Genomic DNA, 24,920 nt, shown 5'->3' with positions numbered 1-24,920 from the left:
ATGGTTGCTGTGTCTGAAGAAAAGAGCTGCTTCAGTATAGTCAAAGATATGAAAAAGGGATCCCTTGTGGGCATACCCACAAGGATGGATCTGAGCAGCTGGGCATTGATAGCAAAGCCTTCACACTTGCTGCACATTGTTTGTACAGAGGCCTGCTGAAGTGCAGGACTAATAGCCCACACCTGAGTTTGGAGTTGTGGGGTGTTACTGAAATCCATAACAAATAATCACTCTCCAAACCAATTTTTGTAGCTTAGAAAGCCGACATGAGTTTATTACAGTGCTGGGTGCATGGAGGATCTCTCTGCCAATCATGCACACCTGGAGACAAAAGAACACTCATTATATACACTAAAGAAAATGAATATTCATATTATTTCCAAGAGTTACCTGCCTATTTCTAAGAAGCCTAATACATATGCAATACATGTCCCCTCCCTGGGGTGACGTTTAACATTCTTTGGGTGGAGAGTGGGAGAACACAGTCCTGTATGTTCAGCATGCACATCTTTTAGCTCATTACCATATTCAGGGAGTTAATGTTAATATTAATTTTAGGGTTAATTAGGCAAAGGCCTCACTCCAGGCACTGTGGCCTTGTTGAAACTGTTTTGAAGGTCCTTGTCTCCTTGACCTGCAATTCATAGCCATAACAGGACAGTTTTGCCACCGCAAGGATCCCTCCCTTGTCTGCTTCTCCTGCTGATCTCTCAGGCCTCCACCTCCCAGGTCTGCACAACAGATAAGTGGGCACTGGCACTTTTACCCCTTTGCGTGTGATTCACACATCCACCACCTCGTATCTATAGTCACTCAACCATAGCCATGCTTGTATGAAATCAATTTTGGGAGTATCCCTTATGGTGTTAAATGAGGAGAGGCCTGTGGGGTTTTCTGGTGGTCCTCTAGGATAAGATACGCTCTGCTGAAGCAGCTACTTTGGTATTTCCCTGATATGCTTTGCTGGTATGAGTGTGGTAAAGCTTGTTCTATAGCTACTTTCAGTGTTGCAACAGCATGGATGATTTTAGCATTAGACATTAAACATCACTGGCTACTTTAGGGAGTTAACATGTTCCTAGAATCACTTGTTAAACCAGTAATGCACACTGGTATAACTGACACTACATGTGCTTGCTTACAGCCTACAGCAATGGTGTTCCTTCCTTTGCCCTGTTCTTTTTGTGCTAGACTTCTCTGTTTTTCAAAGACTTTGAGGGACATCAGTGGCTAGAACTGCTCCTTCTGTTTGCAGATTGCCTACAAGCTGTGCAGACTTACATGTAGAAGTGCTATTGCAAAATGAATTCCTCACATCTCAGACCAGTCTGATAGAGAACAGGGTTGAAAGCGGAGATAAGCGAGTCCTCCCTTGCATATCAGGCAATAAAATTGCACAGCCAAATTAAGGAGAGTATGACAACTTCTAAGTTTGAAGGTAGTCCTGCTCTCCATGGAAGTTTCAACCAGATGTCCTCCAGAGATCCCTTCCAATTTAGATTACTCAATGCTCCTCACAAAAAAAGGGATTTTTTTCAAGAGAAACCACAAATCTGTTTTCCTAGCTCTGGAGTTACCAGGGAAGTTCCTGGGACTTCTGTGCCCATCAAGGATGAGTAAAGATCATACTCTTTCCATCTGTGAGAAGCACATCAGTAATTAATATACTCGTGAGTTTACTGTTTCTGGAATTATTGAAATCATATGCACTTCTATGTGCTCTAAATTTGCCTCTATAAATTGGTTGGGTGTCCCCTGCAAACTTCTGCTAACTTTGTGGTCACTGCTGTCTTAACAGTACTCACTTTTGCTTAACCCAGTGAGGTGAAGGCTGGATTGAGCCCTGTCCCCTCCCTGAACGAGGAGGGCTTATTGTATGTACAGCAGGTGCCAGGCACATTCTGTGGCACTTCTATTTTCTCTTCTTGAGGAATTCACAGACAAAGTAGATGGTGACTTGGCACTCAGAATCATTCCACTCTCCTGTGCTGAGCATTTCCACACAGTCCTTGCGGCCAGTTGAGTCGTGGGGCTCCCCTTCCTTCCAGTTACTGTAGTTCTGCAGCGGGCTGTTGTCTGCATACACAAACTGTCCTTCTTTTTCCATGTCATTCAGCCCAATGAAAGCCCGGAAAAGGCCGCTGCTGGAGATGTAGTCAGCAATCAGGGTGTTAGTTGCCTCATCTTTAGGCATGGCCAATGTTCCCCCTCTGTCCCTGCAGTGGATCAAGGCTTCTCTGTAATTCTTCTCTTCTTTCACGATGTAATAGAATTTCTCATCTGTTTCCCTGATACCTGCTATAACTTTAAAGGGGAAACAATGCTTAATGATGGCATGTAAACAGGATTTTACTTCATGGATATCTAATACTGATCAAATTAAGGCATGCTATAAATGGTCAAATGGCACTGTTTAACTCTGGATCACTCCCATTGCTTTGCATATTTTTGAATACAGATTATAGAAGAGTACTCTGGGATAGAAGCACAGGGGTACAGATAGCTTTTCAGACCCTTTCCATGATACAGCCTGATAGTCAGAGCTGCTGTAGACACCAAATGGCATTGACTAGGAGGAAAACTGTGGCTTCTCACCAGCTTAAAAAGGCATACTTATCAACCAGCATATATCTTAGTGAATTAGGCAGTGCCAAGGAGCATGCCTGGGCAGCTGGAAGTTGATTGTCCCTGCTGATGTATTTCTGGAATTATCCTGAGCAGAGCTTTGGCCGGGGGCAACTAAAACTCTCCCAGACGATTCAGGAGTTACCCCAGGCACAGTGTAGGAATAAGTAGAGGGACATTCCTGGTAATACAGCATTCAGTTTTATAGGATTTATAATATAAATGTCCTGTTCTATGCTGGTTTTCCACAATGCCAGAGAACAGTCTCAAACTCATTCGATGTACTGGTACAGACCTAGTCCTAGAAACAGTGGTGGAACCTCCTCAAAATCTCTGCTATGCCAGGAAACGTGCTTCCTTCCTTTCAGTGGGGGCAGTTTGCACTGTCCACTTGACAGCAGTGCCTGCAAATGGGGCTTCTTAAACCCGTGTCTTTGAGTGGTGGTGCCTTGTTACAGGAAAATGATTCTTGCACTGAGGGGAGCATTAGGAGTATTGGATCTGCAGCAGAAGGATCAAGAGGTTCCTGTTATTTTTCCTGCCTCTGAAGCAGACTAGCACCAAGTGGCTGTTGAGCCTGAGCAGTCTGGCAGTGTAGGGGTGGTTAGCAAGCCACACCTTGAACTTCTCATGATTCTTTCTCTTGTGCTGTTGGTATTTTTCTATTGTTTTTACTTTTAGTCATCTGCTGCTTATATCTTTACAAGTGTAAGAGTGTCTTGTTTCTGTATGTTTTTGGAGTGCCTCGTGCAGCAGGACATTCTCTCTGGATGCTGCCAAAGAACATCAAAGGTAGAAGAATAGCACTACTATGGGAGCCAAATAAATCACATCAAATATATAGGGATCCTTACCATTCTTTAGAAACTTGATGGATGTGTTGAGACGAGCAACATTAATATTCAGTTGTCCAACAACTCTGCGGTATCTTCCACAGTCACAGACAGTGCCTGATGAAATGCAAAGGATGGAGGATTTTTCTATTTCAGAGCATTTGTGTGTGCCTGGAGGGCCATCTGTAGCCCACTTCCAAACCTTCTGAAGACTTAGCCTCTACTTGAGGAGAACCAGTCTCATCCTGCCCCACTGACTATGCTTCTGTTCATCAAAGCACTTGATAGTTTGACACTGTACTCTCTCTTGTTAACTGACTTAAGAAGCCATACTCTTAACAGATAAAGAGTTTACCATCTTCTTCTCACCCTATCAGTGTGGGTTTTGCACATCCTCTACCCTCCATCTATTTGCAGATATGTGGCTTGTCTTGGAGATTGCTCCAGTGTTATATCTGAATGCCAAAGGTCTAAAAGCACAGGTTCCTCAGCCTTCTAATAGAAACTATGGCATCCATGAAATGGGGAACTGCTGCTTTCTCAGTGAAGGAGTTTGGTGAGTGTGCATAGAGGTGAGATTGGCAAAATGTTGGCAAAAGGCCTATTATTGAATTGCTGCATGCAGCTGTGGCACAGCAGTAATAGTTGATACAAACTCACATAATAACTTTAAAGCACTGAAGTCTCAATTATGATTTTGTTGGTAAATTGAAATTTGTCTTGGGATAGGTTTTCTTTGTCCTTCTGTTATTCTCAGGAAGAAAATATATTGCTAATGGTTTTTCCATTAAGAAGCAAACTGGCACTGCATACAAAATCTCTTAAAAATTAACACAACTGTACATTCAAGGTGGCAGAATATTCAAGGTTATTAGAGCTGAGAAAAGCTTTGTGGGTCATGAGATCCAATTTCTTCTCTTGCAAGCAAATGCATTGGATTAATTTGACAAGAGATCATGCTTTATCTAAAATCACTTTTTAATTTTTTTCTTTGTCCCCATGTCCCTATTAGGAAACTCTTAAAGGTCTTAATTCCCTTGCTATTCAGAAACTTTCTTCTAGTTTCTAGTATAAGTATACCGCTGGCCTATCTTTGTGTTAGTTTTTATGATATCAGACATTGCCCATTAAATTAGGTAACTCTTCCTTTGTGTATGTTGGTATATTCATATGCACCAATCATGTCCCTACCCAAGCCTTCATTTTGCTAAACAAAAAAGTTTTCTAAACTTTTTCAGTTTCTTCCTGTTCATTTCATCTATTCTCAAGTTTTTCCATAGGCTTCAAAATTGTATGAAACTCCAGACAAATTAACCCTGAGCTCAAAAACCCAGCAGACTTGACCATTCTGCAGAGAAGGACGCGTAGCATACCTGCTTTTCCCTTTCTTCCAGAAATGCCTGGTAAGCCTTTGGCTCCTTTGTCACCTGAATAAAGAAGAAAATCTATTCTCAGATCTCAGGTGGTGCACATGTCAGAGGAGAGGATTTGAAAAACCTGTTTAATAATATATTAACGGTGTGCTCCTGAGAGGAGGCCCTGAGGTACAGCACTGACATACGTGCCAAGTCAAACAAACCACCATTAATTCTGGTCTATGGAAATAAGGAGAACCCTTTAATAGCTAACTCACTGATAACACAGGCATCTTGTGTGCTGCTGGTTCCTGGTACCACTTACTTTAAATATAAATTGCACAATGATCCTGAGAGACTGAAAGGACTCCAGAGGTCTGTTAAAAATGAAACCTGGGTTCTCTCATTGCCTTGCAGGACAGAGCCCTTCCCTGAGCTCAGTAGCTCCGTGATGGGATGAGGCAGCAGATGAGGCTGATGTGCACTAAGCCACCGAATTCCTGTGTGTAGCAGATGCCGTGGGCAGGCAGCAGTTAGCACCTGCATGAGCTGAGCTCCGTGACGAGCAGGATTTTATTTCAGATACAGCTCATGGAAATGTGATTTATTTCCATTCAGCTGCTTTCTTCTGGAAATCACAAAAATGATAGAAATACTTGTCCAAATGCTGTGCTACTAAATGGGTGCAGATGACTAGCTTTTAAAAAAAATCTCAGCTGCAATTTGGATCAGGAACAGCTGGACTTGATCTGAAATTCATATCTGCTCTTTCTTTTCTGAAATCACACCTTCAGAGGTCAAACAGGGCTCTGCCTGCTCTGCCTTGTTAATGTCTGTGTTTTGATGTGTTTTTTCCTTCATATGGTTGTGTTTTTAAAAAGAAATGAGGAGTTGACTGTCATTTCAATTAACACTGCTTGACACTTGCAAGCTGAAATTTCAGGGTTGCTTCATTAAGAACTTGGATGTTTAATGGTAGATTTAAACAGTGACTTAGTGACCTTTGGTTCTGCAAATAAAGGAAGAAAATGAGAAAAACTAGAAGAGGCCAGTAAATTGTACTTTCAGATTGAGGGGAAGCTTGGTTTGAAGGCATTGGTTTCCTTACAGATAAAGATAAGCAATTTGTGGGATTCTTAAATTCTAGTCTCCTTTGGTGATTGAAAACATCTTACACAATCTGTGTTTTCAGTTGTCTAGGTACTTCTGAAACTTAGTCCCTCAGGCTAAATTCTTTTGTTTTTCTCTGATACTGAGGCTGGCTAGAGGCCATCAAAGGTTTATTAAAAACTTTGGCTTGAGAAACCTCCCCCAGGCCTGAGAGATTGTCCCACCCACTTGCCCACATGCCTGGATTGATGCTCTAGTTAGAGACCACATTGTTCCCCTGGGGATGGTGGAGTCCCTGCTCAGCTTTCAAGGCAGATCTTGTGTCAGAAGTAATAGTCCTTAGGGATACTGGAAAGGAATGCCTAAGCTTCTTCTCAGATGACTACAGCACAAATTCATGAAATGATGTCCAGATAGACTTGGAGTCCACCTTGATTTGCAAGTAGCTGTCGTACCTGGTTACACTTTCTTAACTTTCTATGACTTTCATAGAGTCATAATGGTTGGAAAAGACCTTTAAGGTCATCGAGTCCAACCAGTCACCTCACACTGCCAAGCCCATCACTAAACTAAACCATACCCTGCAGCACCTCGTCTGTGCATCTTTTGAATATCTCTAGGGATGGTGACTCCACCATCTCCCTGGGCAGCCCGTTCCAGTGCTTAATAACCCTCTTGGTGAAAAAGTTCTTCCTAATGTCCAATCTAAACCTCTTCTGGCACAACTTGAATCTATTTCCTCACATCTGAAATCCTTTCCTTACCAAGCTGTGTTGTGCCCTGCTTGCTCAAATGTCCCACAGCAGTGCAGGTGACAAGATGTGGCATCCAGAGCACTGATAGAATATTAATTTAGGCCTTCAGCATCCAAAGCAGAGGCACAAATTTGCCTTTTTCTTTTAAAGCAGTCAGAGGATGTACTTCACAAGGGACAGATTTCTCCCTCATTTGCTGTCAAAGAGGATTCATTTCTTAACTCATAAAACAAATTGTTTTAGCCAAGTTGGATATATGGCATGTGGGAAATAAAACAAGAATATCTGAGTTAGCTCTCATCACCAATCTTTATGCATAACTTTATTTGGAGAGCATTGGTCACAGCTGTTATTTGATATTACTGCATACCTGGAACTCTCACAAAACACATATTTACCTTGAGGGAACAAGAAAATTCCCAAACCAGAGCTTACCCTTTCCACCAATTGGACCAATTTTCCCAAGCATTCCTTGGTCACCACCATCTCCCACAGATCCTTTGTTTCCTAAGAGAAGAAATAAAGAGGAAAGGAGTATGAATGGTTCCTGTCATTTCTATCCCAATGCATCTATTCAGGTTTCTACTGCTGCTGTTTTTCCTGAGCCCTGTGTGGCTAAGTCAAAATGAGAGGAGCCCCAAAGATGGTTGGAGGAAGATGGTGCAGATCTCTACTACTGTAGGATACAACAGTAGGACATTGCGGGGTGCCTTAATAGAACTGCCTGTTCCAATGCTGACAAATATCATGTTTTCTTAGAGAAAATGCAAACTGAAACTGCTAGTGAGTATTCAAATATTGATTTTACGAGGCTAAATGAGGCCAACAGCAGGTTTTATTTGGAGCTTTTTTTTTTTTCTCCACCTCACACAAAAGCCTTTCCTTCATTATTGAGGTAAAGTCCTCGCAGCTTTGCTGGGAATCTTTCCCAAAGCGGGACTGCGAATAGGGAGCTACAGGTTTTGCTCTCTGTGCTTTCCCAGTCCTCTGAGCACCAAATTAACATCTTGTTTAACTGATTGGTAATTTAAGTTCTAAAATAGCTGTCTAATGATGGCAGTCTAATCTAGGAAATCTCAGTTTGCACACCGAGTTTACCATCACTAAGACGCCTTGTAAATCGTTGGTTACCCAATTCCCTTGTATCCTACCTGATCCTCTTGTTAAGGTAAGAAGTAAAGTCATAGGAATTCATTTCAAAATGGAACTTTTTTCATGATAACAATAATAACAGAGTGATTTCATGGAATCATAGAATCATAGAATGGTAGGGGTTGGAAGGGACCTTTAGAGATCATCTAGTCCAACCCCCCTGCAGATTTAAAAATTTCTATAAAAGAAAAAGCTTTCCTTACAAGTCTTAAGGAGGAAAGACCAAGGATATCCATTATCATTAAACTCTAATGGTAAATTAAGCTTTTGGTTAGAGTATGTAAACAAGGCTGACACCATCACATCTGGTACTTCTGAATTCTCTGCCCAGCTCACACTGTGGATATGGCATATGTTTAATAGAGCTGAGTTCTGAGACATCTGCAACTCCTTGTTTTAAGCTTGGATGCTGTTTGATCAGAGGAACTTTTTGTCTCAGTGAATTTTAGTTCTCTGAAAAATAGGAAAAACCGAGATCAAGTTTTGTTGAGCATCCTGATGTAATAACTCAAAATTCAGTTTCAACTGAAGAGTTATTTCAGTAAGTGAACAATAACCTTTCTGATTATACATATGATCTAGGTCTTCTGGTTCTCACTCATGACAACCACTTGGGAGAGTAGCAGTAAATGTGCTGGTTTATTACATGACTTTTTACAATTATTGCCATATATAGCAGTCTTACATATAGGTAGGGATTGCACCAAGCTCTCCTGGGTATTGTTCAGTGATTAATGTTTGACAGGATTGTGAAATCCAGAGTGCAACAGGAATGAAAAGCATTAAATATCACTGATAATATGCACCAGTGCAGTTGTGTATAATGATATCCATGCACCAATAATGGCTATGTCATAAATACCTTTTGGTCCTTTTGGTCCAACTTTTCCTTGTTTGCCCACTTCTCCTCTATCTCCTTTTCCACCTTCATCTCCTTCCAAAAACCAGAAAATAAAGCATCATTTTACGTTTCTGTCAGTGCAGTAAGTGCAACTACACATTCTCAGAAAGGAAAGGTCACGGTTTTGGGGTTTGTTCCACTAATTTATTTTTATTTCACATCGAAGGCATGGTAGCCCTGGGATAAATTTCTAGAGAAGAGCTGATAGATATCCCTTTTGGAGAGGCTATTCTAGCACAAGTATTTTACAACACCAAGGTCTAGTCCTAGCCTTTAGGCTCTCTTAGCCATAAAGCAAATAAATAAGCCCATCCTTTTCTGTTGGGAAAGCTGTACACAGAAGAACTTCCAGGGGAGTCAACAGTAGTATATGAATCATTGCTAGTGATTCTGTTCATAGTTACTGTATGTGCAAAGTATGCAGATGCTTTTGAAATGGGAAGAATGTAAATATGTTGAAACAGATCTTAACGTAGACCTTAGCACTTTGAATGGCAGAAATCGTGACCCTCAGTTTTTGACAGGTGACATTTACATGTTGATATAACAAACATGTTTTGTAGTTACTCTGATGCTTTGATCTTACACAGAGTATCTATAAGAAGTGAAATAATTTCCTTGATTACAGTAGTGCAGAGATTTCTCTAACTGAGATAAAGACCTTGTCACCCAGGTTCCTGTATAGTACTGTTTAAGTACTCTTACTGTTGTAAGAGACAGTCTCTCACTGAGTAGCTTACAGCCTAAAGGAGCAAGACAGCAATTAGTAGGAAAGGAATGTTTTCTCTTTCCTTAGGTGGCATAAAATTTTACTTCACATTATGCAGGAAATTGTGGGCACAACTGGAGCTGATTATCACATCTGCTTGAGTTTGGAGCCAAATCCCAAGAATGTCTTTGCTCTTTATTTTTTAGACAAATGCTGAGGGAGGAGAGCCCCTGCAGTCCTTTGCACCAAATGACCAGCACTGAATACAGGCAGCCTTCCAAAGCCTCTCCTCTGTCCTCTGCCCTTGTCTGCAGTAAGCTGTGTGGTGGGAAGCAGTGCCACAGTCCCTTGGTCAAGCCAAGTCCTCACACATGAGTGGCAGCCAGTTGTGTTCAGGGCAGAAGAGGCTGCAGCTCAGCACACAGAGTAGCCAAGAGGGGGAAGTCTGTCTGTCTGCATGTCAGCAAAAGGGAAGTGAGGACAGAATAGCATTGTATGACCAGACCAATAAGCTGTCTTTCTTAGGGTGGTGCCTCCAGCCCTGGCAGAGGGTGTGCTGAAGGTGACTGTGACCCACGCAGCCACTTCCAGCCTCCACCAAGAAGCAGTTTAAAGGGCTTCCTGGAGCCAAACCCTCCATCCAGGCCAGCCATGAACAGCCCCACTAGTGATTTTTCCCTGCACAGATTAGTCTTGTGCCTTTTAAACACATTTATATTTTTGGCCCCTGTAATACCCTGTGACAAAGAGGTCAATGATTTAATTATGTGCTAAGGGAGAAAGTTGCTTCCCATGGTTGCTTTCAGATGGATCATTTAATTGAATCTCATTCCTTTTTTCTGAAAAATCCTGCCCACTCATCCCTGATTTACCTTCTCCTACTTCAGTAGCCATAGACAGGGTATCGTGGGCTGTTCTGTGGAGTGATGACAGATGAGAAGTGATGCATATTAATTGCAGCATATGAAATGTAGCTGTTTGGCTCATTTCCATGTCAGTTACTTGGACTGGTCTGAGTTTCTCCTGGTATGCCAGAAAAAGTCAGTGTTGGGAGACTTTTGTGGGGGACAGACTCTACTTGTGGGTCAGGATTTGTAGGGGACAGTCAGTGATCCAAGCTGAAGAAGATAAAGGGTTGAACTTCAGTCTGCATTGGAGGAAGGAAGCATTTGCTAGACGGATGGCCAAGGAACAAATGTGATGCGTGTGCTGGCTCACCCAGGTGCTGTGTTTGTTTTTAACACTTAGGTGCTACAGGACAAAGTGAGAAGGCAAAAGACTCTGAGCAGTCAGCAGCAGAAATTATAAACATCTCTATTTTTCTTGGTTCTTAAAAATACTGTAAAAGTCAATATGTATTTACAAAAGCCAAGTTCCTTAATTATCCAGCTGAAACTGTGAGTCTGAGTCTGGAGCTGATGGAAGGATGCCTGCTTGTACTGGGTTCTTGTCTGCTGATGATCAAACAGCAGAGACAGAGAATGTATGGTTTGATTTTGCTGTTGACGTCAGTGCTAACAACATTTACAACTCAGAAACCAAGAAATTGTCTTTTCCAAACCCATCTATGAAACCCTTGAGAAAAGCATAAAAGTCACTTCTCAGTAGTTCAGAAATTCAGAAAAGATTCCCAGAGGCTGACAGCAGGCTCATGAAATGAAATTCTGGGAGAAGGTTAAGAGCTGGTCTGATCACAGTATGGGGTGGGAAACGTGATAGCAGAAAGGAAGCAAGCTTTGATTCAAAGGCTTGAAAAGCTGGTGAAGTCCTGACTAGAAGTGCAACATGGGGATATTTAACCAATGGACCATACTCTCTGGCAGGGGAGGATGATGTAGGAGGCTTTTCTTGTCCAGCCTTTCCCTGTGTAAGATATGCTGTAACTCTGGGTCTGGTGTAGAAAGTGCTTAGGGAATTTCTTTGGCCTGTGTCATGTGGTAGAGAAAACCAAATTCCTTCTGGCCTTCTAGAGCAAGGTTTGTCACCCTGGCAGTCCTCATCACCCCTCAGTTACATTCCTCATGACTTTCAGACTGCCCTGTTGGCTGTGAGAAACATTGCTTAGACAGTTAATCTTAGAAATAGAGCCCAAAAAGTCAATATACAAGTGGAGGAGCTGTGGTTACTTTCCAAAGAGGTTTTCTTCCAATCTCAGTTTCAACCTTTCAAGCCACTGAAAGATGCAGCAGCTCTTTCTGAGAGACTTTGGAGCAAGCTTTTCACACCTGGGGCTGCTGGAGATGAAGCTAGGTTGCTCTGGACAGGTCATCAGACTGAGAGCTGGCAGGTGAAAAAGGTGAATGTGTGGGGAAAGTTGTTCTGAAGATTTTGAGAGATTAAGGAGTGTCCCAACTTTTATTGCTAACACTTCATGTAGCCCAAATTTTTCTCAAGCCCTCTAAAAGCCTAAGGGGGAGGAAAGTAAGATCTATCACTTGTTTCATCTTGATGTAAAGCAGCCTAGAACACTCTGCCTTAGTTTTCTTACCTAGGAAAATGGGAAGAATACTTTGCCTATGTGTAAGAGAAGGAAATCCTGCTTTTCTTTCCATGTTGCATCTGAGAATAGGCAGTATTAATTAGTGGTACCATCGCATTGTTAATTTAACAGAGGATTAAACCCAGTGCTTGATAGTATGGTGTAATAACTATAAATGTGTTTGTTGTGTCTTCCTTTGACGGTTGCATGCAGTGATTGGCAATCTGATCAAAAAGTGTGAACTGTTGGGTTAGGCTCCCCTCTTGTGGTCTGGCTATGATTTGCAGCCACGTAGGGATTATGAGCAATCGGTTGACTTTGAGGCAGGGGTTGAGTCGGCTTCGTTTCTAGTTTATATTAGGCGTTCATCCCTTTCCTCTGAGACTTCACATGGACAGGCCATCGCACTACATTAGCCACTTTTTTTTTGTAATCTGGCAGAAAGAAAAGAGTTCAATCCTGCCAGTGCTCCAGTCTGAGTGTTTGAATTTTGTACTGCTGTGCTTTGTGCAGCATGAGTTTTCTCATAGAAAAAAAATCCCTCTGATTCTTCTCCTCATGTACTTGTAGTCTGTCATACAATCATAGAATGGTAGGGGTTGGAAGGGATCTTAAGAGATCATCTAGTCCAACCCCCCTGCTCAAGCAGGTCCACCCAGATCAGGTCATGCAGGAATGTGTCCAGGTAGGTCTTGAAGACATCCAAGGAAGGAGACTCCACGCCCTTCCTGGGCAGCCTATTCCACTGCTCCGTCACTCTCACAGTAAAATAGTTTTTTCTTATGTTTAAATGGAACTTTTTGTGTTTCAGCTTCATCCCATTACCCCTTGTCCTGTGTATATCTAGAGGTTAACCTCTCCTTTGTGCTGCTTTACACTTGAGGCAGTGTCAGGTTAGGTTTTAACCTACTTAGCAGATTGTCACCTTAGAACTGTGGTTGCAAGGATGCCAGCTACTGCACTGCACTGGCATTAGAAGCATGGGTGAAGCACTTTGAGTCAGTAGCTGAAACAAGATCATTTCTCAATCTTTTAAGTATTCCCTCAAGCTGATTCACTTCTTCTGTGTCACAGATTTAAAATACTAGACTATTAAAGTAAACATATGTAACAATAAATTACTAGACTCCTCAGCTTGGAACTGAGACAGAAGTAAAGCAGAATTCATAAACAGTAAATTACTTTTGCAGCCATTAGAAAACTTTAATTGTAACTGAGAAGTAACCCTAGTCCTTCCCTCTCCTTTAAACAAGCTCAGGAAAATGAGGAAGGTCTGATAATCAGAACTTTTAAGCAATTGAAAGTATCGCTGCTTCTTTAGGAGTTTCAGTAAATAACACAGTGTTGAGAGGTTACATTCGATAAGAATTGAATTAGTAATAATTTACTGACCTTCAAATGACTTAGATTTTCCTGCTGAATCTTTACTTGGTTTGCATTCACAAATGAAGGAAGTTTTGAAGTTAAATTTTTCACAAATGCTTTGTGACTCCTGAAGTCTTTTGATCAAGGGCTGACTCTCATTCTTGGAGGATCAGGATGTAATCCCTGGGATTATGGAGGCCACACTTATCTGTAAAGGCAGCCCTGCATCAGTGGGAGAGGACCTTTGCAGGATTCCTGAAGGATAAAGCTGAGAGGAGACTCCTGGCTGGGCGTCTTAAGTATATGTCTCTCTGGGAGCACGTAGCATCCAATCTTTTCGCTGAGAGCTCTGCTGACAGACTCCCTGGGCCCATGCAGGGTTTCAGAGGGTCACTTCACCAGGTGTGCTGGCAGCTCGTGGCCTCAGGTCAGCTTCAGTTGCTGCTTCCTGACCCAAAATGCTGCAGAAATGCTAATGCTTTCTAAGCTTCTCTTTTTCAGTGAATCAATTAAATTGTTTCCTCTGAAGCAAAAGAAGGGCAAAGACTCTTGACTGTAGTGACTCTTCCCAACATACAGTATGAGTGGTACTGTCCCAAGTTTAACTCCCTAAACTCCCCACTTTAGCTGTGGGATTAGCAAGCATCACAGCCCCCTGTACCTTGCTCTACACTCCAGGGCATACCCACCCTTTCAAATTATAGAAACATCACTTATACTGGGCTACAGCACAATTGTCCTCCTCCATGGGATATTCTGAATTGAAAAAAAAAAGCCTACCACCAGCCAAAAAGTCCTTGGAAGTACTGAGAGCATGACTGTTTCACTGTGAGAGGGTAAGGATGGTTAATCTCGATTAGTATGCATACAAATGCTTTGCAGTGCTTGTCTTGGATGCATTTAGCATTCCTAGGCATGGCCAATGTCCTGTGGATGGAATCCATTGCATGGTTTAAAAAACCCTCTGACCATGTCTGACACACTTCTGCTGGGCAACATGTTTCATGACCTGAGGTGGCATAGGGACACTCCCTATCCACAGACCTTTACAGTGTGAAGAGTACAGGTGATTTCTGCCTGACCCAGGTGCTAAACAAGAGGGATAAGGAAATTTATATCATTCTGAAGCCTTGGGAACATCCCCAGGAGCATCTGAGTTCCTTGCTCTCTTGGAAGAGCCTTGCAGATAGCCACCAGGTACCTCTCAGCAACTTCACTCTGCAGCTGCAGGACACAATAACCTTGACCACACTGTGAACCTTGGCAGCACTTGTACCTGCAGAATCTCTGTTGAGAGCTCTTGTCACCAGAAACAGTCACAGACTCCAAGAAATAAGCAAACACAGCCTAGTTTGTCTTTCCAGTGTACAAGCATGTCACAGCTACGTCAATGGAAAGCTTCAGATTTACTCTAATTTCGTAGCAGTGGGAATTCTTGCTTTCAAGCTATATATGGCTAGTGAGGACAGGATTTCTTGACATCTTCTGCCTATCTGGCACAATATCCTCTTCCCTGTCCTTCCTCCTCCCTTCCCCCAGCACTGGCCTGCGTGCCTCCCTCCTCTCTGCCTGATGTTGAGGACTCTTCTGACCCTGTGTTGAAGGAATTCAACTCACTAAGCAGAGAAATATCACTAAGACAAATACTGGTTTTAGTCAGTGAACTGAATCAACTCAGTGAAAAGTCTGATGAGTAAACAGCCAAGCCAGCACAAAGCACCCTCAGCCACCCCTCATAAGACTTGTTCTCCAAACCCTTCCAAACCCTTCCACCAGCTTCATTGTCTGTCTCTGGACATGCTCCAGCACCTCAGTGTCCTTGTAGTGAGGGGCCCAGAACTGAACACAGTTGTTGAAATATGTGGATATATATATATATATATATATATATGAAGGGCTCTTAGATCAAACGTGAGCAGCCAAGAGGGAGGTTTAGTTATAGGTTTGAAGAGCCTATAGGATGTGGTAAGGCATTTATATTTTGGGAAAGAGCTGTGGATAGCAGCATATCTGGTTTCTGAGAGAGCTTGAGATTTTCCAGGAGTGGGATTGCGTAAGCACAATTAAAGCTGAGAGATGGACAGCTATACAGGAGACCACAGTACATGCTATTTTGAGACACCAGCCAATGTCATTGAGTTTATAAACATCATTTGTCAGGAATAATAATAAGGAAACATTTTACATCTAAATTGCGATGGGAAACTCCCTGTGTTCTTCAGATTTCATCTCATTCCAGTTTCTCAACCTGGATCTGGTTCAAGACCTTTGAAGTTCCTGTGTCTGGATTTCAACGGAAATGATCTGTGACCTGGGACAGATAGCAAGATGTAGAGCCAGTCTTCTGATGGACTGAGCTCCCATGAATTCATGTGAAATCAACTTCTGCAGATCCAGCCCTTGCCCCAGCCTTCTCCCTCTGCTCATGCTTTTAATGAGAGTTTAGGAGTCAAAGTGTGGGGCTCTCTGCTTATTTCTGCCCTCCTGTTGTTTTTTATTGATTTACTCAGACCAGGTCAGATGCTATCTCATCTCATCTCATCTCATCTCATCTCATCTCATCTCATCTCATCTCATCTCATCTCATCTCATCTCATGACAACAGCACACTTGAAACTTCCTTTGCAGGTTAGACAAAACTGAATTTGTAGTCTCCAGGTGAGAGCAGGCTAGAAGAAAGGTCAAAGCTGGGACACGAGTCAAAGGCAGAGCTCATGGGAGCAGAGCCCAGGGGAGCTGAGCCCAGGGGAGCACAGGCAAGTGTTCCTACTGCTGCCAAGTCAGGGAACAACAATGGCTGCCTTTGTTCTACCTGTGTCAGCTACTGCTCCGCACAGACCTAAGTCCCCTCTTGGCAGCAGCAACAGCCAACCTGCTTGCAGGCTAGGAATGATGGAAAGTAAGCAATAGAGCCATGACTAATTTTGCTAGGCCAAGCAGTTGTCTGCCCTCAGAAATTCATTGTTTTGTTTATGCTTGATCTGGTTCTCATTGGACCCAAGAAGTCAATGGAGTACAGACCTTGGCCTTCATTGCCCTGGTTACTCAGTGGTGGATCACCATCTCCTAATGCAAATTTCACAGGTCCTGTGCCGCAGCAGTCCAGCTAAGACCAAGTTGTTCCAAAACACCTCAGGCCAAACAACAAAAATCACTAGTTATGACTACCGAAAATCTGGTTTTGTCCAAAGTACTTTTTTTGTTCTTTTTTAATTTCTTAGAATATTTCAGTAAGAGTCCTAGATAATGCCTCACACATTTCTGTTTGTAACTGCTATATAAGCCAGCTTGCACTGTACCTCAAAACCTGTTCCAGGCAGGCAGAACAAGACAGCTATTACATACACTAGGGCTATGTTCATGAAAAAGAATCCCCTTTTTTTGAGAAGAGACCTGAGCATTGCCTAGAAAAGGAAACTGGGAGAGAAGTGGCACCTTTTGCTTTTCTGTTACTCCTTTTTCCTTTTTTTGAGATGCCTCTTTAGAAAATTTCTTTGCACAGCCCTTTACTGACTGACTTCATCTCTCATTTGCTTGCAGCAAGGATGGAAAAGCAGGAGGTGGCTGGAGGGAACTGCCGTTGTACAAGACCACCAGAGGTCAGACTGAAACTGATTCAGAGCTGCATTTAACCACTGAGAAGTTTCACTCTGACTGACTTCTGTCATTGCAACAGAGTGTGACATTTACTGCATTCCTTCTCTTCCTGGGAGACTGCATCCTTCCAGAGGGTTTTCTAGCTCTTTGTGTTAGACACAAAGGCGTCTGGTTTTGCCTCGTGCCTTTTGGAGCTGATGAGACTGTCACAACTGGTTTGAAGACTTTCCTGATAATCAGCCTGGAATTACCCTTTTCATCCCGTCACTCATGTCATACTTCTCTTGTGCCATCTCAGATATGAACATAACAAAGAGCATACCTTTGAAGGAGAAGAATTTGGCTTGCACAAATTAACCCAGACAAGTGCCATGTGGCTTTTTCAAGAAGTGGCCAATTTTCACAACACTAATGACCCTTTTTGAACAGATGATTTTCGGGGTGAGCATGTGGAGAGGGCAGATGCTTGCTTCTCCAGCAACTATGAATGCCTAGGTGACGAAGTTAGTAATGCAGCCTCCACTAGCACAGGAAATAAAGGGTTATAAATTCTCAACCTCCCCAGACAGCCTCACTTCTCCTTCAGCTTTCTTCTCTCCATTGTTCTGTGTGATGGGACAGCAGTATTGCTGCTGCAGAGCACCAGGGACCACGCTACTTGTAGCCTGCAGCCTAGACCTAGCCTACAGGACCTGGGATAGGTGAGGTGGGACAGTGTAGGAAGTCTTACAGCTGTTGAATATCTTTTAATTCTTTACACTTCTAGTTGCTTTGGCCCATTAGACTCTCCCATGTTCATATGGAAGGAGAAAGTTGCCACAACATAAATTTATCCTGTGGTGACAGAAAAAGCTGCCCAATGTATTGTGCAAGGTCAGAACCTCTGTCCTGTGGGAGCACTGCTGTGTTCTACTGTAGCTGAAAATGCAGAGCAGATGGAAGTGAGGGCGTGGGTCAAAACCCATTTTCATGAGAAGGTTGGACAAAGGAGCCCAACAGATGTACCACAGAAAATAAAACTTAGAGCAACAAAAATCAGAGTCTTGTCCATTGTTAAGGTTACAGTTTGTGCAGCAAAGTGTTGCCTGTGGCTGTGGTGTGGTGCAGGCTGGGGATCATGTGCTTATGAGACATAAGACGGATAGAGGAAAACTGGCAGCAGGTCAGACTCTTCTACCATATTAGGACAACATACTTCAACCTTGACTACAAAAGTTGCCTGAGGACTACCAGGGTAACTCACACACCCACTGTCCTCAGTCTTTAATTGCCCAGCTGACTGTCAGTTAAAGCAACAGACGCCACTGAGAGCCACTTGAAACTGTCCTAGATGAGCTCAGATATGGTAGAAACTGAAATTGGTCTATGGGATCATATTGCACAGACTGCAAAATGTATGTGATGACCCACGATGAGTATGAGCCAGTAATTTGGAGGTGATTTACCCAATAATCATGGATCATGGATCTTGGGCTTGGTGATCTAATTTTAAAGTAGTAGTGAGGACTGTGCCAATATATTGTTTGTCTCCTCTTGTGTCTTGGTGTTAGCCAGGAGACAACAGGACTGGTAATGACTAAACTCTGACTGTCTCACTGTCACACTTGCAAATAACCACAACATCTAACCTTTAAATGTTCCCTATACAAGCTAGACCACAGAAACCAGCAGGAGTCCCAGCTACTCTCCTGTTGTCACCAGACCACCTCATTAGCCTTGTGACTTGTTAAACTCAATTCTGTCAAACTTTGTTCTCCAGCCTGCCATTATTCAGATACTAACTAAACAAACTCCCGCTGGCTCCCTTGGGGATCGTTACATCTCTCTGCATTTGTGCTGTGGCAGCAAAAGCTGAAGCTGGGATTGTAATCATAAAGAAATTAACTTGCTGATTAAAAAATGGTCCTTTAAGCAACTTGCATTTGAATAATCTATCATAAAAACAAATGAGTCTGTAGCAGTGCTTTTGACTTGATAATCTTTTTTCTGCTTAAAATTTAAATCAGTTGCATTTTTTTCTCTCAGTCTATAGCCTATAGAAAAATACGATGAATTACTAAAAAGAAGGCAATGGTTTGAACTGCAATACCCATGGCGTGGAATATATATTTTAGATCTGTCACTGCAAGATAGATTTGTATGTCATGGACCTCATTTTTGGCTGAGATACCTCCCAGGCAATTCCATTGATGTTAGTTGTGTTACACAAAAAGCAAGTTAATGCTGAAAATTTGGATTCAGATATTTGAAAACTGTTTTGAAGATAAAAGACCCACACATGCCAGATCTTGCTGAAATCTGTAGCAAAAGTCTTGTTTAATTCAACAAGAGCTGCTGAATCAGGTCTGATGAATGCAGCAGAGTTGTGTTTACAAGTAAACATTTGGAAATAGTGACAGTTCGGTTATTTAAAATATTGCATCTCCCTCGCTACCTATAGGTGCAAAGTGAACCATTAGAAGTCCACAATAGGTACCTACTTTTAGACAAATGCACTCAATTTGTGACTGCTGGCTGTACTGGTGGTGCAATGAATACGAGAAGTAAGAGATTTACATGGCTGGAAAAACATGCAAAAGGACACCTCTAACTTATATGAGAATATGTGACACTGCTCCTGAATCTAAAGAAAAGTAAATCCAAATCTCCTTGCTTCATTAGTCCCCCATCGCAGTTTCACTTCTCTAGATGTTTGTACAGTCCACAATAGTTCACATCTTTCATCCCCAGCCCATGCCACAAGCCCTCCGTATCTCTGTTTTAAAAAGCCCGCCTTTATCAGTGCTGGTCAGCATTAGCAACCTGAGATTCCTCACCTTTTGGTCCAGGTAAAATTGTGTGTGTCGAGCAGACATCTGTTGTAGGTCGATTGTCAACATCAAAACCAAAAATCTGAACTTGGAAGATAAAAAGCACTACTAGGATCCAGTATTTCCTTAGCTGTTGTTCTTTCTTGCTGCTCATCCTTGCAGCTTCTCAGGAAATGCCTTTCGTTATTACAGTCTTAACAAATGCAGCTGACTCAAAAATAAATGCTCCGCAAACTGAAGCAGTGCAAAGATTGGGAGCTACATGCAAGAACAGCTAAATAAAGTGAAGAAAGTTCTTCAGTGATGCTGTAGTTATTTCTGTCCTGCACATTATCCAGGATATTTATTTAACACTGACAGCTGTTTATTCCTATTTATCTCTTATCTGTGAGATGTTTAGCTGCTTTTGCCATGAAAATTTCTTCAATATATGGAAATATCTCTTGTCTGTTTTTTTTCCCTTTCGGCACTGACTCTTCTTGCCCAGCTTTTCACTTACTCAAGAGACAAAAGACTTCAGTATTGTATCCAAGTAAGTACTAATTAGTTACAGGATACTTGTGGCTGGTTGTGTGCTGGAAGGGTAATGCAGCCTACATATAACATGTAGAGAGATTTTTCCACACAAGGTTTCCTCCAAGGACACTGTTGGTGACAATGGACTAGCTGCCAGTCTGCTGTGGGTGGTGCTATTTCACAGCTTTTTGGTGCCATGTACCTCTAGACCCCAGAATAGCAAATGAAAAGTTTGTGTTATCAATGAGTGCTTGAGCCAGAAACCCACAAACGATGGCTTTATGCTTACAGATTGCTCCAATAGTTGCTCCAAACTCAGATTATATTGGCAGACAGAGTTCTGGATTGAAGCCACAGAGCAGGAGGAGACTGAATGACTGCAGTACCTCCTGCCATATCACCTGTCCCCATATATATCAGGACAGTGGTGTAACTTAAATCCTAGTAGAACATCATCTTTGAGTTGACCAGGAAGCTACTACTGGTTCAAAACTGCATGAGATAACCGTCAGGTTTTCAGTTGGGTACTGGGACTTTGAAACCAAGGGTAGGAGGCCTTTTGGATGGAGGAACAGGCAGCATGCAAACCCCCTATATATGCTCTTGGAAGGAGCTGTGACAGATATCCATCTGTGTGAAATCCCTTCCTAGAAAACATTTTAGCTTTCTCTTGGAGAGAGCACAGTAACTGGGGACAGCAGACCACTCGAGGTAGCCTAGCAGAAAATAAACATGAGATGTGTATTTGTAACCTTTTCAGGAATTTCATTGACTTCTGGTTTCTCACACAGTGAGGGAGGCAGCTGAACTGTGCTTTTGAACTGCCTAGTCTGTGAGTGTGTGTTTGCTTTCCATTCTAAGGAAAAAATACATTTCCTAGGATAATAGCTTTTGAGATACTTTCTTCACTATTTAAGAGAGCATTAATTCCTTAGCCCTATGTCATGGTTTCAGCCTTTTGGTAGACAGAATAAGCAGCAGCACTGACGTAAAAGCGAATACCTTAAAGGCTGAAGGAAGGCTTTGATTTTAAGCTTTCATCTGGGATTAAATGTTGGCTAAAGTCCAAAGTGGGGTCTAGAGACTCGTCTCCTTCATTCTTTCTAGCCTGGTCACTTTTAAAAACAACTTTACTTTTTGTTAAACTGCACACAGTACTTTTCAGAAAGAAATAGTGGACTCTGTCCTAAAGAACATCATCTAAGTAACACCCTAAAATGTGGCCTTGATAATGGATACACCTCAGCTAGAGGGGGAGGAAAGAGAAAGCCGGTGTTACAGATGGATGGAGTTGTACTAGGAATAAACTCATTCCTCTGTGATTTGCGTTGGGCACTGTGCCTCTGACTTCTACACAGTAAATCTGTTTTATTTATCTTTTTCTTCTCTTCACTTTCCATTTTGCGAGCAGAAGGTCAATGTAAGAGCAAGAATAGAGAGCGTAGGAGTGGGAAGCTGGTGTACTTAGCTTTGGAGGAGGCATTTTGGGAAATGTTGCCAAACTGACGTGAATGATGTTATCTATTCCACTGCACTGAGAGACTTACAGGGACTTCTTTGTTATTTATCAGGGATAAAGAGGGGTAAGTGTAAGTGAAAGAGGAAACCATTTGTTTAACCACTTCAGCCACTGACCAGGACTAAGAGGGAACATTTTTCTGTCACTGCTATTGCTGTGATCATTTACAAATGCTCTCATTTCACATTAGAAAAGAAATTGAGACCCTACATTTTATTTTCCTCCATGACAGCCATAAAACCTCTAAATACACAGTGAGAAATTGAGTTTGATCTATCAAAAAATTTGGTAATGACAGCTCTTGCTTAAAACGAAGGAGATCCAGATTCAAATTATTTCTCTGCCTGATTCAAACCAGTGTTTGCACTACGGCCCGAAGGTTAAATTGCCTTATTACAAGGCTGTTTGCTAATCAGTTATGTCTTGTATATTGGACCAGAAATCCTGTCCTGGAGCTAGGAAACCTGCCTGAACAGGCAATCCATCAAAAAGTATATATTAGCACAAAAACCTTGGGTTTTAGCAAATGAGTATTTATCAAACCAGTTTCACTGAAAAATCTTCAAGCAGCCTCACTGCTGAGAGAGATTTAATGAGGCACATTGCCTGTTGTGCATGTTAATTCTCATTGAATCAGGCTTAGAGAAATGTCTATAGGCAAGAGAGAAAAACAAACTAGGCAGTGTTGTCCAGACATAAAAGACATAAAGCAAACATTTCTGATGGCATGAATGTTTTATAAGGAAACCCTGAGAAGACACAAAAGAAAATCCTGAGAGATTCTGTTCTTTTGAGATGAACAGTATTCAGGTAACCTTTGTGTAGTACATTTCCTCTTTGGAGCCCAAGTGCTTCCTTGGTAATTTGTATTATCTTCACCTGCTTATTCTTCACATGTTAGTAGTTAAATGTCAATAAACTATAAGGAGTACAGACAACATCCCATGTTCATCAACAGGTGGCCAGATCTACAGCCAATTTTAATAATTCACAGAGTCCCAGGTCGTGTGGTTGAACTGCAGGTTAATACATCCTGCTTATAACCATGGGCTGATTCAACTAGAAGTGCTGGGAGTCCACTGGCATCCTTTCTAACCCAAATTTAGTATTAGGGAGAACTTTCCTTACTATACTGAATAAATCTGGAGACATCTAAAGTAAAAGAGAAAAAAAAAAGTACAATAGTACTCTGCTTTGGGATCCTAAATGGTTTCAGTTCTTCTGGTATCAGAGGTCATGACAATTTGGAGTGTTTCAGCGTGTCATACCGGATACATCAATCACAGTGACAAAGCTTAGAGAGAATGGAAGAGGAAAAGCAGTAACATGTGGTTTGCCAAGTGTAGGGAGGAAAGTAATCCTAGGGCTATTTTGTAAAATGTCATTTTTGGTTTTGACACCACACAATGACTACTTGAGCCTGTAAACAATGTCTCTACCAGTTGTTGTTCATCTGAGTAAGATATAAGCAATGACTAGACCTTGATATGTCTGCAAATAACTGACAAAAGGAAACAAACCAAGGACAAAATTGTCCAAAATCTTGGTTCTGTGTTCAGTAATCAGAGCTTACGAGACGCTAATGATTGTGGATAATTCTTGTTTGAGGGGCTTCATCAGCCTCAGCAATGTAGACATATACTCCCCCAGGAGCTCTCTGGTTTTCTGCTAGTGAGTTTGACTCTCTGTTGAGTTGGGTACCTGGCCTTACACAGGATGACACTCTAGGAGAACCTTATGTTTTCTTTTGAGCTTCAGCCCCTTCTTGGGATACTCCTACCTCTCCTTTCCCACTCCTATCCCTCTCAGCTTTTAGCCCTTAAACAGAAAAGCTGACCCAGATTCCAGCTGGAAGTCTGTTGCAAGGCAGGAGGGATTTGGAGACAGCTGGTAACCAGGGAGTAGCATAGCTGTTCAGCACCAAAATCTTAGAAGGAGCTTGGGTTGCAGACAACAAATTGAAAGCTACTGGATGCTTTACAAGGTGCAGTGCTGAACCCTGTACCCTATTTTTAAACAGATCTCAATTATGTGTAACTTCTGCTCACTCACATAGCACTGTATTACAACTTTGCATTTCTAACTTTTGCACTTCACAAGAATTTACTGGCTCACAGTGAATGTGTTACAAGCACTTTTATTGAGAGCACTTTCATTTGAGAATCTTTCTCTGACACCTTTCAGGCTTTCAGTTCTACTGAAGGCACACCTTTGACTTTACTCATATGGCATCAGCCTTCCTGAGAGGCCTAAGACAGATACCTGTTGCTATTGTTTTCCATAGAATCACAGGGAGAATCTATCCAAAGAAGTAAGGCATGCACAAATGCATTCAGAGATGAGATAGAAAGTGAAATACTCAGTGTGGTTTGTAATTGTGTTTATCTAAGTGCAGCCTCTTCCTGTGTCAGAACAGATTTTTGCAAACAAGTGGGCAATGATTCAGTTTCAGGGGAAGACTGACAAAATAAACCCTGCCTTCTGCTGACCTGATGCAGTGCTGAACAGTGTCCTACCCTGGGAAAATATTTCCTGCTTCATTTTCATAAATATTTATGTAATTCCTTCTGGGAAACATATCTTCTGCAGAAAACTGAACATGCTGCTCCCTGACACAAATTTAACTGTTTGTTTACACATGAGAGATTACGGGCATGTATCCAGTCTTGGACTTTCACGTTCTTATCTCAGGCATTTCTGTCTTGTAGAGCTCTCCTTCACCCTCCTCCTACACATCACATTATATCTTGAGCCACCGAGCTTAGTTCAGGCTCTGGAATTTGAACATCCCTGATGCTTTTTGGAGAGTTATTATTTTGGGTTGCACAAATAGGGACCAAATGTAATGTTCTGTCTAGAATCACACTGCTGTTCTGCCTGGTCATGCCCTTCCCATTCTAGATTGAGGGTCCTCTCTCGAAAAAAAAAAAAGCAAGCAAACTCAAAAATCACGTAAGCAATTCAAGGGAGGATTGCATGGCTAATGAAAGTATTTATATTTAGAAACAGACCTAAACGCACTGCTGTGAACTGAAATAGACCTGGCATGCAGTCAGTTGAGTTTGCTTTCTAAGTTTATGGTAGGGATTATCAGCAAAATTGTGCACAAGTTGCCCCAAGAGAACACATATGCTCCCCACCATGACAAACCAAAAAAGGTTGATCCTTCTCTCTTTAACACTTTTAAAGAGAAA

The 24,920-nt window shown here is 42.0% G+C and overlaps 1 protein-coding gene across 2 annotated transcripts; it reads right to left on the bottom strand.

The window, feature by feature from the left end:
- Window positions 1-243: 243 nt before the first annotated feature.
- Window positions 244-20,043, bottom strand: COLEC10 (collectin subfamily member 10). Of its 2 annotated transcripts, XM_010209679.2 has the most exons (6): window positions 19,698-20,037; window positions 8,693-8,764; window positions 7,114-7,185; window positions 4,832-4,885; window positions 3,480-3,575; window positions 244-2,304 (listed from the first exon to the last, which is right to left on the bottom strand). In XM_010209679.2, the coding sequence occupies exons 1-6, from the start codon at window positions 19,843-19,845 to the stop codon at window positions 1,913-1,915; spliced, it is 834 nt and encodes a 277-aa protein (XP_010207981.1). In that variant the 5' UTR covers window positions 19,846-20,037; the 3' UTR covers window positions 244-1,912. The 2 variants fall into 2 exon arrangements, with proteins under 2 accessions (XP_010207981.1, XP_061850631.1); XM_061994647.1 differs by lacking the exon at window positions 8,693-8,764 and having other exon boundaries at window positions 19,698-20,043.
- Window positions 20,044-24,920: the final 4,877 nt, after the last annotated feature.

Source organism: Colius striatus, chromosome 4 (assembly GCF_028858725.1).
Source record: "Colius striatus isolate bColStr4 chromosome 4, bColStr4.1.hap1, whole genome shotgun sequence".
Classification (NCBI taxonomy): Eukaryota; Metazoa; Chordata; class Aves; order Coliiformes; family Coliidae; genus Colius; species Colius striatus.
This window is presented reverse-complemented; position numbering and strand designations above follow the sequence as displayed.